The sequence below is a fragment of the Passer domesticus genome, chromosome 17, assembly GCF_036417665.1.
Source record: "Passer domesticus isolate bPasDom1 chromosome 17, bPasDom1.hap1, whole genome shotgun sequence".
Taxonomy (NCBI): Eukaryota; Metazoa; Chordata; class Aves; order Passeriformes; family Passeridae; genus Passer; species Passer domesticus.
The window spans coordinates 13,928,425-13,946,857 of record NC_087490.1 but is presented as its reverse complement, the minus strand read 5'-3'; the positions used below and the strand labels follow the sequence as shown (position 1 = coordinate 13,946,857).

At 46.5% G+C, this 18,433-nt stretch overlaps 1 protein-coding gene across 2 annotated transcripts in view; it reads right to left on the bottom strand.

Moving 5' to 3' along the window:
* MMP17 (matrix metallopeptidase 17) overlaps positions 1-18,433 on the bottom strand; it is a 50,683-nt gene that overhangs the window by 8,282 nt on the left and 23,968 nt on the right. For both annotated transcript variants that reach the window (XM_064392605.1, XM_064392604.1), the window contains exons 2-6: positions 12,968-13,100; positions 11,160-11,286; positions 4,874-5,157; positions 1,835-2,011; positions 1,603-1,702 (exon numbers count right to left, since the gene is read on the bottom strand). In XM_064392605.1, the coding sequence (XP_064248675.1) occupies positions 1,603-1,702; positions 1,835-2,011; positions 4,874-5,157; positions 11,160-11,286; positions 12,968-13,100 (821 nt within the window). The remainder of the gene's footprint in view (positions 1-1,602; positions 1,703-1,834; positions 2,012-4,873; positions 5,158-11,159; positions 11,287-12,967; positions 13,101-18,433) is intronic.

Genomic DNA, 18,433 nt, shown 5'->3' with positions numbered 1-18,433 from the left:
CTGTAGAGAGATGCCCAGGTAAGCAGGGCCCAGGCAGGCAGTGAGGGGCTGTGTCCCCCCTCCATGCCTCCCATCCCACAGACTGAATCACCTCTGCTCCTGGAGAGGACTACAGGCTGCGCCCATCTGTCACTCCTCATGCTCAAGCCCAGCCATGTGCACAAGGATTTCCAAGGCGAGCTTGGCCAAACCTCAGCCTGAAGACAGCTTGGGCTTGACAACCCTGAGCCACCGTACACCATTGCTGGGAGCCGAGTGAGGACATGCTCTGCATCCACCAGCTCGTGTAGCTGGTGAGGGCTGAGCTGGCTTCCTGCTCCCGGTGGCACAGCGTGGCTTGGCCAGCTGCCCCAGGGCAGCAGGGCATGGAAAGCAGCCAAGCAGCCTCTCACTCCAGCAGCTCAGGATGCCACTGCTCCAGGGCTGAGCTCCAAAGTGCCAGTGAGAGGTGACAGAGTTGCAAAGCAGAAAGCAGCTGAGCTTAAACAGAAGGACCTGGAGGAGCCACGTGATATCCAGTGAAATCTACCGGGTGAAAGCCAGCTGGCAAGTGGCAGCTGAGATACTGAGCTGCTTTAACAAGGTGGGTGGGGAAGGCACAGAGTATGAAGGACTGAGAGAGCCACAAAGCCCACGTAAGAAATGATGACTGAGAGAGGAACGAGGAGAGGGTGTAGGGAACACTCACGGAAAAGCTGCTGTGGGTGACAAGGAAGCATGAATCTATTCTGCTGATAGAAAAATTGTGCTGGGCTGCCAGCACCAGCTTCTTTGCTCTTTGACTACAAAATGACAGATGTGGAGGCAAACCCCATCCACTCTCCCAGCATACAAGGCAAGAACAAGGGGATGACATAAGCAAGTTTCCTGCTGCTCCTGCTGCTGGTATGAGGTGGTGGCCTCTTACAACAGCAGGGAGAAAGACTCTCGTATATCTAGGTCCAAACATGGCCAAAAGGAGCCTGGTGGACAAGTGTCTTTAGAAGCTATGCACGGAGAAATGTAACTAATGGCATTCAGCATGTTCAAACAAAAAGAGCACGAGGTGAAGGTGACATGCTCCATCTCTGCTGCTCTCAATTGGGGCGCTTTTGGTGTCTGACAAAAAATGTGTGTGACCATCACCTTCTGCCTTTTTGTCCAGTGTCCCTTCTTCTCTTAACTGTCCTGCTGTCTTGGTCAACATTTATTAATGAGCTATGTCCTGCAATTCCCTTAATGAGGCCATGCTGGTTACTTGATGACACTCAGTGTAAGCAGCCCTTTGCCAATGCTAACCTGCATTGGAATGAGGCTATCAGTCCACTTGTTCCAATATTCATTCCCTCAGGTACATTAGGCAGTTGCTCACTGTGGAACAATTTAGATAAGTTATGTTTGTGCAATTCAGGATACTGCTGAGGAAGTTTGTTTAAGATTCCAGCAAGGATGAATTTACCTAAGGGTGATGGTGACAACTTTCCACTAATATGAGTAAAAAAATTGAGTTTTAGCAAAATATCCAGAGAGAAATACCAAAGCCAGAGTGAGCAGGCAAGACACGAATGAAGCGGAGCTTCACTACTACACATCCTTTGCAGGAAAGGAAGAAATTTAACTTACGGGACAGTGGAGCGGTTCTCTGGCAGCTCTGGCAGGATTGGATGGTCATCTGTTTTGCTTACTTCAGGCTTGGCTGTGGGGGACACAGATTCCCTGACTCCTGTGTAGAAAAGAAGCAGTAATGGGGAACAGCATCCTCCCTACCAGTTCCACTCACCCCAGAGAACAGCTATTCCAGTGTGTCCTACCACAGCAGGAACAGGCTGTAGCCAGTTGAGGGACACAAACTTACCATAGAGTTGCCAGATCCGGACTTTGTCCTCGTAAGGCAGGTCATACTTCAGAGGATCCCCCACTGGACCTTGGTAGTAGGGTCTCATGATAGACTCTATGGCAGAGATGTGGGTCAAGCCGATGGCATGGCCGAACTCATGGACAGCTACAGCAAATAGGTCCATCCCATGAGTGTCTGGAGATAAGGATAAAATTGAAGTAAAGGTCACTAAGTGGGGAGAGTAATTTGGGTGGGCTGCAGGGACAGTAAGAGAAAGTGTAGGTTTATCTTAAATAAACTGCAAAGAAGAGCTTTGGAATAGGAAATGTTTGAAAAAGATATTTTTTTTACAGTTGGAGACTGGGGTGGATCATATGAAAATGGAAAGCAAGCCAGACTTCAGCCTACACCAGCCTGGGTATCACCCCCTCTTATTTCCAGATCACTGTCAGCACCTGAGAAAAAGCTAGACAAAGGGCTGAGACAGCAACCACATCACCACCACCTGCTGAGCGGCACTGCAGAAGCTGGGCCAGAGCAGCCACTCCCTGCATCTCATGCCTGCTGCAGCTGCTGACACAGCCTTTGCGTTGCCCAGAATACCAGATTTCTGCAGCCACCAGCCAGCAGCTCGTCACATCCTGTGACAATGAGCCAAGCTGCCCACGGCGCTCTGCAGGGCTTTCCCTGCCTGGCCTCGCACGATGCTGCCCCGGCCAAATCTATTCCTCAGCCTTCCTGTATGCACACAAACGCAGGAATGTTCATCTGCTTATCGACCACCAACCTGCTCATCTCACTGCTGTCCTGACACAAGTAGGTGACTGTGTCCAGCTTGTTTTTAGAGGATTTACCATCTTCTCCTGTTACACATCTTGTGCTGACAGGGCTGCAGCTCTTGTGTCTGCTGCCTTTGGCAAACACTTTGATCCTCACACACCACAATGGGTGTTAGGAAGACATTGTTGAACATTAATATCTCGAGGTTTTGGTGACTTTTTTCCTTCAGTCTGGGCTATCTCTACTATATTCTCTTTCCCCAAATTTCCTTATTTGCAGTCCAGCCCCCAGTGCCTCACACCACACCCCACACACAGACCAATTCTATCCTCTCCAGAGCCTGAGACACTCATGTAGGGGATTAATGCTCATTTCCAAACATACGCCACTGCTACCAAAGCAAAGGAGGAGCTGCTCCCAGGAACTGTATAGGACTGAGCCTGCTTGGTGCATTCCCACCACTCAGACAGGCTGGGCCACATGTCCATGCAATTTCTGCCCCTCTCTGCACAGCAATGTCTTGCAGGGCGACACCAGAGGGCAGCAATGATTTTAAGTGTGGTTCTTACAAAGATCATGATGTCAAGTATTGTAATAAAGAAGCAGTGAGTTTGAAAAATCCCTGTGGAGCTCGGGGGAGTGTCACATTCCCTGAGAATGACTGGAGACGAAAGATATGACATGGCTACTTTTTTGCACAAAAGTAGCCATGGCTGATCCTGCCCAGTCCTTAGTGCTCCTCACCCAGCTCAGGGTGCTGGAGCAGGGAGGAGATAGCCTTTGCTGAATTTTGCCTTTTCCTTCATGACTATTATTTACAGTGTCTGTAACCAGATGAGATTTTTATAACCTGTGCTGTTTTCCCTGGCACTAAGAGAGAACAAGACATATGCTGTCTGACATTTTAATGCCAGACTGACAACCTTGGGAATATTTTTTTATCACCTACCAAGTTGTTGTTTTTGAATCAGTGGAGAGAACAAAATAAATAAAAGATAAAGCTCAGATAGCTCCAAGATCTTCAAAATAGAGGGCAGCTTTTTGCTGACAGGCTCATCCCCTCATCCCTTGGTGGAGCTTGGAGGGGCACTCCCTGCGGGAGCGCTGGCTCTGAGCTCGCTCCTTCACTGGAGTTTGTTTCACAGTGAGCACTCCCAACCACTAGCTGTGAAACTGACTCCATCACTAAGACATTCCCTGTGGCAAACTACTGACCACAGTGCTTGCCTCTGCCCTGTATGTCTGCAGATCAAAATTGCTGGGTTTTTTTTCCTTCCTGATAAGAGCCATCAGTTGGGGCTAGAAAGATGAAACAAGGAGCATGAAACAAGGAGCAGGTGTAATTCTCAAGGATCAGCCTGTCCAGACCTTTAAACCTTCATCTCAAGACCTCTTACAGAACCCCTGGTGAACACTCCTGCCCATGAACACTCAGGAGGACGGATGCAGGTCAACCGGTGGGCAGGAAGAAGGTATTAGCTTGTTTCAGAGAAGACAGTTAGGTTTAAACAATGCCATTAAGCTGAGGCAGCAGGATCCCACTAGGAAGCTGGTGGAGGAGGTGGTATGACAAGTAAATTAGCAGCTGGTGGCTGCAGAGAAGACTTTTTGTCAAAACACGCCTGACACAAAGGCTGGGGACCTGATCCCCACAAACGGTTTTGCAACTGAGGAACACTTGCCTCTGATACTCCCTCTGCTAATTAAAATTCTGCTTTGGCCAGATGAGATGAAGATAAAAAAGAAAAGAAATGTAGCTTGTAACCATCCTGATGCTAGGTAATAGACAGGAGATGGCAGGAAAAAACTAGGCCTTTTTCCCAGCACAACACAGAGCCCTTTATATGTAGGTCAGCTAACAGTATACTTTAAAAACAGGAAACTGGGACATGTTGCAGTGAAGGCACCCAAAAGGTGTCAGAGTCAGAGAATGCAGTCCCCATCAAAGAGCTCCAGCAACCGCATACCCAACCTACAACCTTCCAGGTCTCAGAAGAGATGGGGACTGTGGTTGGGTGATGGGGCTCTGCAATTGCTGCAACTGCTGACAGGATAAGGAGAAATATGGAGATACCATTGAGGCTTCCAGGAACATCAGCGTGTCCTCAACACTGCGTGGGTTGATTTTGCTTGCAAGAGGAATCAGATGACTTCAGGGATCCTGAAGCCTAGGGTGAAGGTGAGGCAGAGGCTAAACCGCTCCAGCCACCACAGCAGAGCAGAGGAGGGAAATGGTGAGCCCTTGAGCTTGGCTGCAGCTCTCCCACCCTGACCTACCTGATGATCGGAAGGTCCAATATTCGTCATCATCAAAATGAGTGTCCCCTGCTGTGTGATGGTCTCCGGGGAAGAAAGCATGTGCCACCGTCCCACCAGGCCCATCAAAGGGATAGCCATCATTGTGATCTGCCTTGGAGAAGTCTATCTGGATGTCGGCATTGTTTCCGGCCACTTCATGGAAATTCAGTGGAGTGATGTCACTCCAGACCTTCAGGGCATAGTACATCAGGGCTCGGACAGTGTCGTGGCCCAGGTGGGACTCTTTCGGGAAGGTGCGAACTCTGAAACAAAGAGGGCAAAAAAAGAGGATGGGTCAGTGGCATGAAAGATCTCCAAGAACAACCAGAACTGACTCTGCAGGTGCCTGGTGCCTCAGAGCCACAGTGAGGCCTTCAGAGTTTTTTGCAGTTTTGGGCTGAGCTGGAACAGAAGAAAAGTCAATGTTTCCTGTATAACCCAACTTTGAAAAAGAATTCCTAATATTGTTGATTTAATAGAGGAGATGAAAAGACAAAGATGCAACAAGGCACCTTGGCTTCTAAAGGAGTATATTCAGATAATCTTTCGTTGGCAATTTTGACAAAAATATACACACTTTCCAAGCAAATGTACTGTTGATTGAGTAATGATTGACAAAAGCCTGTTTGGATGGATAACTGCTGGCCAGCTCTAACCCAGTAATAACAGATACTTTCTTTTTTGTGCACCAGCATATCAGCTAAAGTGTTTTCATGGTTTGACAGATTTTTAAAGGCTGAAGCAACAATTATGACCACATCACTTACCCCGCTGCGTAACACAGCTGTGACAGCATCACTCGGTACCACACCACTTCCCGTCACCAACGGGCAGTGATGACCTGACTGCACTTCACGAGGTAATTGCAAGCATCAGAAGGGGATGTCGCACCACTCGAGCTCTTCCCGAACAGTGATTTGAGTGCTGGGAGACAGCACGGATGTGATAAAGGGAGTAGGAGCAACTTGCTTGCTGAGCTTGGAAACACATCCCACAGCCTCAAGAGACAGGCAGCCCAAAGCAGGCACCACCTTCGGGCTAGGGCAAAACTAGTCAGGGTTGACTCTCTGACAGAGCAAAAAAGGACTCATGAAAATAAGCAGAAATCACTAACAGTTCCTCTGAAGCACTTGGGAAGCTCATCCTAGAGACAGCGGGAATGAGTGGGTGAATCAGGAAAAACACATCGTAGCCAAATGAGAAAAAATCATTCATATCTTTGCCTTTGCTATCCCTTGACTCTTAGGGCAAAGAAAAACCTTATTGACTAATCTAAAGGAGTTACATGCATGTAACACCAGATGATTGTAAGGCTTCAAAGAAAACACATTTGTAAAGGAGACAGCACAGAGGTATGAACAGTATTAGCGTGGGATTAGAAAAGACCATTTTCAGGCAATTTTTAATTTATAGAAGAGATTGTGTCCGGATGTAATCCTGTACAGTACAGAGAAAAAGGCCACCTGGATTCCAGATATTCATTAAATAGCTGTCTTCATCTTTCATAACACTCCCCAGGACTTAGGTAAACCCTTTGCTGCTTTAATTTATACTGAATAAGTAATTATACATGTAACACACGATGTTTAGCCCAGGAATTATGACCTTTCTCCAGGATCATGGTGCCTAAGGCACAGAGTCACATTTAGGGACATTATCTGCTCTTTCCTCCCTAAGCCCTGTTCACCATGTGAGCTGTTTTCCTTTCCTTTTCTTTCCAGCTGTAGAATGAGGGTAATAAATCAGATCTCCCTTGTACAAGGATGGTGGATAAAAAGCCCTGTCTAAAGAAACAAATATTATTAATATTCATCCCAAGATCTGACTCCAGAAGCATTCGATTAAGGCAGAAAGAGAATCAATACCTGTTTTACTTCTTCTAAAAAGTCCTACACCTCTGAGCCGACCCACATTTTATTCATATGCTGCAGGTGTAAGTGAAAAGTCCCTCATCCTTTATTCATTATCACTGTCATTTTTTAAGATAATCTCATCAGGGTTTTTTAATTCACCATCTGACTTGATTGCTGGAGCTCTGCTAATTGTTTTCAATGAGATTAGGAAAAGACTATTATGCTGATAGGATGTTTGTTGGGCCCGCGTCACCCAATTTCACTGAAAAGGAGGCACATTTCTAACAGCATGCAGATAAAAAAAGCTTCCTCCTACCTTAAATTATTATTATTTCTAGTAGTAGTAAATGGTGCTTAGGTTTCCAGTGAAGAGAAATACTTCGTCTTCTCGGATGTCAATCCCTTCTGAGACTTCTCTTACAGAACTAGGATCTTGGGCAAAAGCCTGATGTAATTGGAGAGAAAGCTCTCTGCTCCAGACAGCCTCTGCCAGCCAGAGGGAGGATGATATGGACTGGACTGCTCAGTCCCTCCAGCTACCCCACCAACACTGCCTTAAACTGTAGGGTCAGTCACATCCCTCTGCAAATCACATGTCCTGAGGAGTGTGCATCCCTGTGGTGGATGGGGCTGCAGGAGGCAGCATCAGCCACAACACTGGAACTGGCAGCTGCCGAGCAGGATGTGGTGCTCAGGGACATGACTGGATACTAAGGAGAAAATCTCCCCTATGTGTTTAGTGCTCAGCCAGGCAGCAGCACTGCCATGCAGACAAATGAATGCTGACTCTCACACAGCGCTGCCAGTCCTTCGTGTGTCCCCTGAGTCACCCCCTCTGCTTGATCCATTCCAAACAGACTGAATGGTTAATAAGTAGAATGGTTAATAAGTAGAGACTATAAGAAGAGACTATAAGTACTATAAGTAGAGACTATCTAGAATGGTTAATAAGTAGAGACCAGAGAGGACTGATCTGCCTCTCTTTGCCATTGAGGGGCACTCCTACCTATTTTGATTTCTGGGCTCCTTATTGGTTTTTGTCCTCCAAAAGACAAAAGTGGGAGAGTATCAGTGATGGATGAGAAATCAATAGCTCATTAATGAAAGCACTCTTTCACTTTCCCAGCCCTGAAACCACAGACAAATAAAATAAATGCAGAGAACTACCAAACATGGCAAGCTAAGGAGTGCTTGATAAACCCACACTGATTTTTCTTAGAAGGGGAAGGAAGAGGGAAAGTTGAAAGGTAGATACTTACTGCCTTGGCAAAGGTGCTTTTCCAGCTGCCCAGAGCCATCCATGGCACAGCAGCCCTGATCCAGTGCTACCCTGGCAGTGCTGCAACACTGCCATTGTCTGCAGGAGGAAGGCAGTGGGTGTTGGAACCCTCCATCAACCCTCTCCCAACACTGAGACTATCAACCAAAAATGTTCAGTTTTTCGTTCTCCTGCCCTTTATCACAGACAGAACACCAGTCACCCCAAGCCACTGTGCCTCCACACACCTGCCTGCTCTCTGCCTGAGCTGCTCGGGGATTTTCCTATGGGGGTCTGAGTTGCCTGTGTCAGGGGCATTACAATAACCTAAGGAAGCCTGACACTGACAGGTGACAGTCTGCTCGCCTTGGGCACCTGTCAGCCCCAGACATGGGGGACAAAGCAGTCTGGGCTTTGGATGGGAGGCCCCCATGGCAGGATGCCACTGATTAAAGGAGGAAAGCAGGAGGATCAGGACCGTTGTGGGGATGGGAGAGCAGAACTGGGGATTGCATCACCTTCCTCTTGACTGCCACACCCTCCACGCCTGAGTAAATCCACCTGGGCTCAGGCAGTGGCACCTCCCCTTGGGGGATGGCTCGGGACACTCACAGCAATAGTGGGCACTGACTGACTGGTGTCACTGCTCCTCTGCCAGGGGGCTCTGCTCCCAATCCGGCAGCATCAGTGTCAAAGACTGCAGTTTTGATGAGATGGCACAAGGGAGTATTCCTTAACTACAGACCGATGAAAGCCAGCTCAGTTCAGCACTGAAAGGAAAAAACTGGGCAATTTTAAAAGCTGAGCTTCCATGGCTCCCCCTTCCCCAGGGAGCTCGACGCGTGCAGAGACGGGGTATGGCCCTGCTGCTGCACTTCCCAGGACTGTGGGGAAACATCAAGCACTGGGAAGAAATGGAGATGTGCCAGCTATGAACTTCCTTTCTGTGGGGTGTAACCAGAAGCAATAAAGCAAAATCAGCAAGTGAAAAACAAGCCTGCAAACATGAGAGGGAAGTGGCTGCAGGTAGCTCCGGTGCTGCTGCCGGGAGAGGGCATCCGCAGCACGCCACTCTCTCAGCAGCTGCCTTGGCACCTGGGGAGAGCACAAGGAAAATAAAATAAAAACAATCCTGTGAAAAGAAAATTTATATGCTGTAATATCCTGGAAACTCTACATGGACATGAGGCACAGAAAACCATCTATTTCTGATAAAGTAATGGGATACTACAAGGCTGTACTGTGAGGTGTGAAGGATGCAACCTGTATCGTTTTTCTCCTTGGGCCCTCCAGTCCCACGGGTTGATTATACTCCAAGGTAAAAAGAACCCTGAATGTCCTGTACACCTATACAATTTTGTTTGCCCAAAACTGCCTTCTCAATCAGTGCTTGTGCCTGTTTTGAGGCCCTTCTTTCCTACAGCTCTGCTTACCTGTTTATTTCAGCCTTGCAGTTGTTCAGGTTTTCATCAACTTTTAAATCCATGTAAGAGTAGCATTTAGTTTTGTTTTCCCCTTTTAAAATCTTCAAACAACGTGTAAAAGGTAAGCGAGTAAAACTTTTATGCCTCTATTGGCTGACTTTCAGGGCAGTTTCCAAAAAGCCAGTTTAATCTCAAGTGTTGGATATAAATACTACATCGGAGTTCCTGTAATGCTATAGCGTTCTGCTGGCTACAACCTACCATTGTAAAATACAGCCCTTTCTTGGACAAAAGACAAGATTTTTGACAGGATCGAAGAATAAAAAGCAGAAATTACGTTGTCAGGAGATGGATTTTTTTATGCCTCACATATAATATTGTCTCAGACCTCAACCCCTTTTTATGGCAATCCTTGCTGCAGCATCAGTTTCCAAGGGGGTGGGAGACGGGGGATATGCCAGGGCTGCATCCACCAGAACAGCTGGAGCCCATTTCACCTCCGCATCTCTCTCCAGCCTGAATTTGGGGATACTGTATCAGCACATCTGAAGTCCTGATGGCACCTGCAGTGCCAGTTCCCTGACCATGCTGCCCAGCCACGGGATGCCATTCAGGTTGGTCAGGAGCTGCTGGGGTCAGCTGCTGTGCACAAGCTGTGCCCCTGCGCTGGCTCTGGCAGCTCCCAGAACACCACGGCAGGTTTTCTTTTTATCCCCAAAGGATTTTTCTCCTTTCTGAAATGTGAAGTTCTTCCTCTTTCCCCATAAAGTCAGGCCTGGGCAACAGGGAGACAGGCTGAGTTTTTGTAACACAGGTCACTTCACGACATGAAGCCATTTATGAACCGAAGTTGCTTCTTACTAAAGCTGAATTATGTTTATCTTTTCTCAAAATTAAGTCTCAAAGGAATCTGCTGGAACATAGACCAAATCTCTGCTAAGTTTCAACATGTGTCGACAGCAGCAACCAAGCTGAGATTTGCTACTGCAGTGGGAAGAGGACTCTCTCTAGGGGATATGCCAGGATCAAAGAAAAACTTATTATTAATAAGGAGAACTTTTCATAAGATCCACATGTGTTTTCAGGATGTTACAAGCACCTAGTGCTGTACACTGTTCTAAAAGGAAAAATCACTGCAGCACACGGTATATTTGAGGGAAGAAAAATGAGTCCCAAAAGGCACAAATCTTGGTGGGACAGGGATCAGTTTGCTTGCCAACCCTGACCTGCAGCATATTTCTGAAAGCTGGACCTGAACTTCTGGGTGTCACAAGTGCAGAGGGATCCTGACACCGAGGGAAAAGTACTCACCTGTGGCAAGAATTAGGAGAAAAAAAAGAGTTACTTTATTACCCAGAAAACGCTCCTACCCTTGGACTCAGGTGGGGGAAGAGAAGAAGCTCCAGGCTTGGCAGCTGTCTGAGAAAGCACAAAACTAATGAACTCAAGTAAAAAGATGCTCTAACAATCATTGCAACCCAGCAAAAAGCTCCCAGCTAATTAACCAGCCAAATCTGTATCATTCTCAGGCACTGCCAAGTGGGTCTAAGAAGCCACTGCTGAGACTGTCAGGAGAAGAGTTAAAATAAATAGTCTGTGGGGTCTTAGGAGGCCATAGGGACATGTTTTAACCATCACCCTAAAACTCATCTCAAAGCCATATTTAACAAAGGTGACTGCGGAATTGGTCTTTTGCTGCAAGATTTCAGCAGGGGTAGATGAATTCCTACCTCCAGGACAAGTTCCTTTTGCTCCACTTGGTGACGGCCTGGGCAAATCGCTTCCTCCTGGTCTCTTCAATGGTGAGGTCAGGCAGAGAACAGCGAGGCGTCTTCATAAGCTCCAGGGTGGCTTCATCTAGGGTTAGAGAAAAAACAAGAAATCATGGGAATGGTGGGTTAAGAAATCCCAGGGGGACAAAGAGATGGAAAATGGAGTGCTAAGACTGAACCAGAAGAGCAAAAGTGGATACTCAGGAGCCCACGGGGGCATGTCACCAGCCCCAGCATGTCATGGTGACATCCGCTATGGCCCACAGCTGCTCCCACCACTGGACAGCAATTCCTGCTGGAAGCCCACCTGTGGCCAGCTTTGATCATGTTTTTAAACATATTTTTTCAAATATTCTGTTTTGGTCTCTCTTGATGGATTTCCAAGTATTCCTCTGTCAAGGAGAAACATTCATATATAACTAAACTCCCTATCTGTTCAGCTAGGAGCTTATTTGAAGAATGTCCATGTTCCTTCTTAATAATTTTTTTTTAAATGAATGAAAGCTTGAGGTGTCTATTCTCACCAGCTGAAATGCAGAAAAGTTGTTTCATTCACTCATTTCCCTGCTGACCTTACCTCTCAAACTCTGTTTCCACGAACAAACCCACAACTAAGACCTGTGCAGGGCAGCCATCCCTCCCACTCCCAGACTGTTTCGAACACCCCCTGTGAAAATACAATTTGGATGGCCACTCTCGTTCCAGGGTCTCCTGCAGCTTGTGGTGCAATGGAAGAGAAATTATTGCGCGTGCTCAATTAACACCAGGCACAGGAAGTCCACGTGTTGGGATGTAGCTGTGCCTTCAGGGGACCAGCAGAGGGATAGAGGGATGCTGGGGTGTTGGGATGGATAGAGACTCGCCTGCTAATAAGCTACTTAATTGTGTCCCGAGCAGCAGAAGCATGCTGGCCCCATGACAGGAGGGTCACAGAGGGAAGGAGAGCAGAGAGGCGCCCTTCTGCAGGCCGGGATAATAATGCTGGCTTTCTCCTTCCCTCAATGACGGCTTTGAGAGGAATGACCCTAACCATGCTGGTGAACTTGTGCTGCTTCAGCCCATCCTTGGACTTCTCCCTCCCAGGCAGATGCGCCTGCCACACAGATGCCACTGCCTGCCTCTGCTGGCCAAAGGAGCTGCTGGAGCAGGTGATGGGCTCCCAGATGGCTGGGCATGACTGGGGAGTACCTGGAGCTGCTGTGGCTCAGTGAGATCCCAGGAGAGCCCCAAAGAGCCTCCTGGCTCTATGCACTGTGGGCAGGAGCAAACAGAGCTGGGGTGATGCAACATCATCCTTCTCCCTTCCCTGCCTGTGCCCCAGCAGCAAGGAACCCAAAATATCTATGCATACAAATTGGGAGGTTTAATCAGCATTTTTGTTCAATTCAATTTGATGCTGCAAGTAAGGCTTTGAACAGGACAACCTTCTCCCTTTTTTTTCCCTTGTCTTTTTGAAATTTTTGTTGGTTTACTTTTTTTTTTGAACACACCAAGAGCTATTTTAATCACACTGAGAACCCCAAGGGTCTGTGGGTCTGTTGAAATAATTGCTTGCCTCAGGTTCTTGAAAACACAAGGCAACAGAACACCTGAGCCATGTAATTACTCTTACAGCTGCAAGCTGGGCCGTATGTTCCACCCACGGTGGAGCTTTTCCTGCTGCTGCTCCAGAACACAACACCAAGGCCCTTCTCCCTCATGGACCTGCAAGAAGCCATCCCTGCCTCGCTCTGCACCAAGGAGAGGAGGGGTCATGAGCCACTGACCTAGGACTCCTGTGGCCTCAAGCCCCCCGAACCTCTGCATGGCAGTGATGGCCTTGGTGAGCTCCTCCTGCGTCTGCAGCTGCCCCGTGACAGGGTCCGGAGGAGGCAGATACCCAAATTTTGTCAGCCAGTCCTGTGAAACAAGGCGAAGGGGAAATGAGAAAAGGAAAGGAAGGAAATATAGACACAGGGAATGATGCTCTGAAGGTCCTCCCCCTTCACTGCACCCTGATAGTTTGAGAGCATTAGCTTAATGGTTGGACTTTATAATCTCAAGGGTCTTTTCCAACTTAAATGATTCTGTGAGGGTAGCTTGTTTTACCTCGCCTGCCTCATCCCCCTGGGCGAAGCATCTCTCAATGGGATGATGTAATTTTAGTCATGCAGTGCATCTCAATGGCCCTTTAGAGGAAGAGATAAAGAAAACTGCCTCACCCGGTTTCAACAGGCGGCCTGATTAACAGAAGATAACTGCCCTACCTCTAACAGCAACAGAATATACACCCCCAGCCACATGTGCATTTGCAACCCAAGACACTTGACCTTCACAACACTAGGATTTTGTTTGGAAATAAACTCAACCATGAAGTCTGGGAGCCCACTTTGTGCCACACAGTCATCCAAGCCCTGAGGCAGATGACCTCAGCACTGACACAAAACAGCCCTTCTCTCCAGCATTTCCACACTCCCTGGTTTAATCATCTTCCTGCCATTTGACCTAAAGTACTTACAGCCAGGTGTGGGTCTCTCTACCACCAGAAAGCAGCAGAGACCTGTGGAACCTCTGGATGTCACTCTTTCCCAAAGCCTAGGCAAGCACAGCCATGTGCCACAGGCATCTCATTAAACCCAAACCCACTGTTCACTCAGAATTTGTCTTTCAAAGGACAATATATCTTTATGAAGATTTTTCTCTTTCTTCAGGCTAAAATTGATGGGAAAAAATGCTATAAATCTCCTTCTTACAACAGCTTTTTAAAGCGAATTACCTTTCTAAATCCTTTCTTACCTTTCTTCTCTCTCCTTCCCTTCCCTTGGCAGAAGGATGAGCAAGGAATAGTAATACTGCACGCAGGGGATGCCATAAACACCTGCTCTCTATTTTCTTTATCTGTATCAAATATTGATCTGTTGAGCCTCTTGAAGACTGATATTGATCCAGACTTCCACTGCAGCCAATACACCACAAATTGATAGTAGCCAGATTAGTGCCAGAAGCCAGTAGCTACTTATTCATACATTCTGAATGTCTCATAGTTTGGTGTCACCTGCAGCTGCTGCCCTCAATGCCACAGAACCCCCAGCCCCTCTCTGCAAAGTGCAGTTAAACAGATTCACACTTCCAGAGTTTCATGACAGATCTCCCCAGGCTTGGTGTGACTCTCCATTGGGGAAGACGGCCTGCTGTGCTGGGTTTCTCACTAGCATTTCACTTCCCTCCCAACCCTCCTTCACAGTTACCTTATTTCAGTGGGATGGTGTGCTCAGGAAACAGCTTATCTGGCGGTTTCTTGTTGGTTAATGCAACTCCATTAGCCACCACCTTGCTGGGAATGTGTGAGCATCATCACAGCCCTTTCCTGCCATCGGGCTGATGGCCAGGTGCAGTGCCATCCCCTCTGCTCCCCTGCTACTATTTGTCCCTTTGCATAGCCAAGCCATTTGTGACAGAATTAGAGATACATTTCATCTTTGATTCTTTGTGAGAAATTGGCTGTGACATGGAGGTCAGCAGCTGGCCCATCAATTGCTGAGGATGGTGGAGTTTAATTTGGTTTCTTCCCTGGCCAAAGAGAGAGTGTCATTTATCCTCTCATGATAGTGTAGACACTGCCACACCGGAGACAGGCACAACTTGGCTGTCCTTAGGGGCTCCTGGGGATGGAGGTGGCAGCAAAAGGCTGCAGAAAGCAACAGCACAGGGATATCCAACAAAAGTTGTGCGGGTTTTCTTTCCTTCCTAACCCTAAAGGACAGAGAAAGCACAAACACGAACAAAGGCCGCAAAGCAAATCGGGGGCTCTCTACATAAAAGATAGAATGAGTGGTCAAAGATCACAAATCCTTCACCTGATCTACCTTGCAAGCACCTATTTCCCTTCATGTGATTTTTCATCTAGACCATCAAGTTTATCCTGCTTTACTCAGATCCTCCTTAGTTTCATAGACCTCTGTAATCTTGCTCTCATTCAGCTCTTTTCCATGTAGGGCTTTTGACTGGTTTCCTCTCTTCTTGTAAGCAAAACTGATTCATAACATTCAACTTTAACATTCTACTTTTGCTGTGGCAGAAAATTTCATGAGGGAGCCCGAAGCTCACTTGGAGATGAGAAAGACCATCAGAAATTGTCTGGCTAATTATCTGTGTGCCCCATTAAAGCTTCTCAGATATTTTCTTGTCCTTAATAATGACAAAGGCTAAATTTACATACTTCCATAAATAAGAATATGAAAACATTTTCCACTGAGATAACTTCAACACACGCCCTTCTTATTTCCACCTTAATAAAAAAGCATTTTTTTTGCCAACTCTCGTTAGCTTAAAATGTTTAAATGAAATAGTGATTTCAACTGAAAGCTAAAATTTATTGAACATATTTCTTGCCTGAGCTGGCACTATAAAAACTTTCCCTTAAGTGTGCTGTGCTAAATGAATTGACCTATTCCCATGAGAAGATTCAGCTTCAACAACTATTTCAAAAGTAAAAAAATTGCTTCATCAGAAAAATCAGATTAACCCAATGTCTAACCATCTTCTGGCTCTGAGAGGAGCTGGGAACAAGTGAGGCTGCACTTCATGACTCATGCCATGCCCCAGGGTACCAAGGGTACCTTGGTATGAGGCTTACATGATCCCGGCTCAATTTTTGTGGGAATCACCACCAGCAAAGATGGGTCTGGGAGCCAAGTCCAGAATGAATGTTCTGATCCAGCTCCACCACTGAGCAATATAGAATTAAAGGCTCAGGTCCAGGAAAAGGAGAGAAAAAAAAAAAAGGCAAAAGGGAAGAACTGCATGCCTAGCAGAAAGGTCCAAAACCACCAACCCATCTTCCCCTCCTCTTCGTCAGCTAAACACAGCTGTCAGCAAGAGCCCTGGTGCTGCTCAGTGCAGAGCAGCAGCAACACATTTCCTACAAACCACAGCTGGGATATTTATGGACAAAACAATGTCCCTTCTGGGGGCTGGAGGGCCCCCATGCCCCATTTCAGGTCGTGGGACTTGCACCATGTCCTCAGCAGTGGGGAAAAAGCCACCGCAACTGTCTCAGGACAGTGGTACTAGGAAAAGTGAAAAAAAGAAAAAAAAAAAAAATCCATTTCCCCCCATTTCATTTTACCATCCTACCGGGGGCAGTATGCAATAAAACATTTAGAAACTCTTAAACCAACTGCTCCAAACCAGACTCTGCCTTTGTAAAGGGACTCTGTTAGCAATGCCACAGTGTCATTCCTTCATGGAGCAGTTCCACGTGTGTTTGGAGACAGATTACTCACTCGGCTGGCTAAAAATAAACTGTATTTTTTTCTCATCTGGGTTCCCATCTGTAATGGGGAAAAGCCTGTTTCTTGCCATAAAAAAAGTTTAACGGAATTCAAAACTACAGATATTTTTCACTTTTATTTTCCCATTTGGAGAAGCACAAAGTTAAGAAAAATGGTAATGCAGTTCTCCCCTCTGCAAACAAGCTCTGCTTCAAGTTTGGACTTTTTTTTTTTGCTCCTAAGGCCACTTGAATGGAATACCAGGTAGCAGCCTGGGACTGGATCTTTCCAGGGTCAAGCGATCACCCAGAGCAAAGCGTTGGCTCCTGCAGTAGTGAGGCCTCTGGTATTACTTATTACTTATGCAGAAACAATTTTCAGATTAAAATGGCAATTTCATTTCTTTCATCTCTCCCCTTCCTTTGTATCAATATCCTTTTGTTCTAGAACCTACTTACCTGCTTCATTTTAAAATAGATGTAGATATTGCCCCTCTTTTATGGAAGATTTATGAGCTCTGTAGGTCTGCTTTTACAAATATTAATATTATATAAGATGATGGGCTTATTCAACTGCTACAGGCAAAGGAAAGACTCAGTCAGCAAGTTTTCTTCCTGACAATTTCTTTTTAAGGGTGGTAAGTTGGCATTTACAAGAAGACAAACCAGTTCAGGATAAAAAGGAGAGGATAAACAGGATAAACAGCCACACAGAAATCAGGATAAGCAGGAAAATTATACTCAAGCCAGCTCCACTAATTAATTCTGCCTGCTCCTGTAGTATTAAAATGACCATCCATCTAAAGCTTAGCCCCAAACAATCAGGATTTTTTTTCTCTTGGAGAAAAACAGCCTTAATCCTGTAGAGGTCGTAACATTCCCTTTGCTCAGGGATGGACATCATTATCCTCAGTGCACCCAGTCTGTTGCCAAGCCGAGAGAAGAGCAGAGCTTTACCACAGTCCCTCACTCCTTGGCAGATTCATTAACTGGACCCTGAACTTTGCACCACTATCCTACACCGTCTCCATACCCATCCCATCAAAGCTAGATGAAGAAACTGGGGTTAAATTGAGGACGCTGCTGGCAGGAGTACAAGCAGCACCCTCAGTGCTCTGCCTGAGGGTGTTGGTGGTGATACACATGGGCTCTTCTCCCTGGTCCATGTCATGGCCACCAACATTTCTCCAGGCATCTCTTTGCAGCCAGTGACTAACACAGCTCCAAAGACAATCTGGATGTGCCACATGCACTGAGAAGATCCTAGGATGTCACAATTTCCAAATCTTTGGGGCTGTCCAAGGCTTGAGCAGAAGCAAGTTGTTTTCCATTGAAAAGATCCCTTTTATTAACAGTCTTTGAAAAGTTTTACAGAACTGCACCTTTTCTCATTAATCAAGTGACAAGTTGGTTTTATTCATTTTAAAAGGGTGTTTTTATGGCTAGGAGGTTAAACCCTTACCCTCACCGGAACCTGGTTCTTGGCTTTCTGGCAGATGCACCCTGCTCCCCACCCACCTTGCCCCATGCCCTGGGCTGCAGCAGGAGCACAAACCACCCCACCACTCTCCTCCATGGCTCATCTCCCATCTTCCATGCTGAATAACCACAGAGAAACAGGCTTTGTTTCAGTGGAGTTCCCCAGGGACGAGAGGATTTTGAAAGTTGCCTTTCCTGCTGGAAGTCCCATTGTACCCTGCAACTATGCTTCACACACGCAAGGGAAGAAAATCCAAACATACTAGTCCACAAAATTAATGACCAGATTAGCAAAACAAAGCTACAACTCAAACATCTGGAACTAATTTCCAAATTATACTTTGCTTTATCTCTGCAGCTACCATTAAATAGGGTGGAAGCTTTTAAAATAATAATAATAATAATAAAAAAACATCCCCAACACCACCAGCTGGATTAAAGGAAATTGCTTTGTGCTGTTTGAGGTTTACAGTTATCCAAGTTATCCAAGGTTTACAGTATT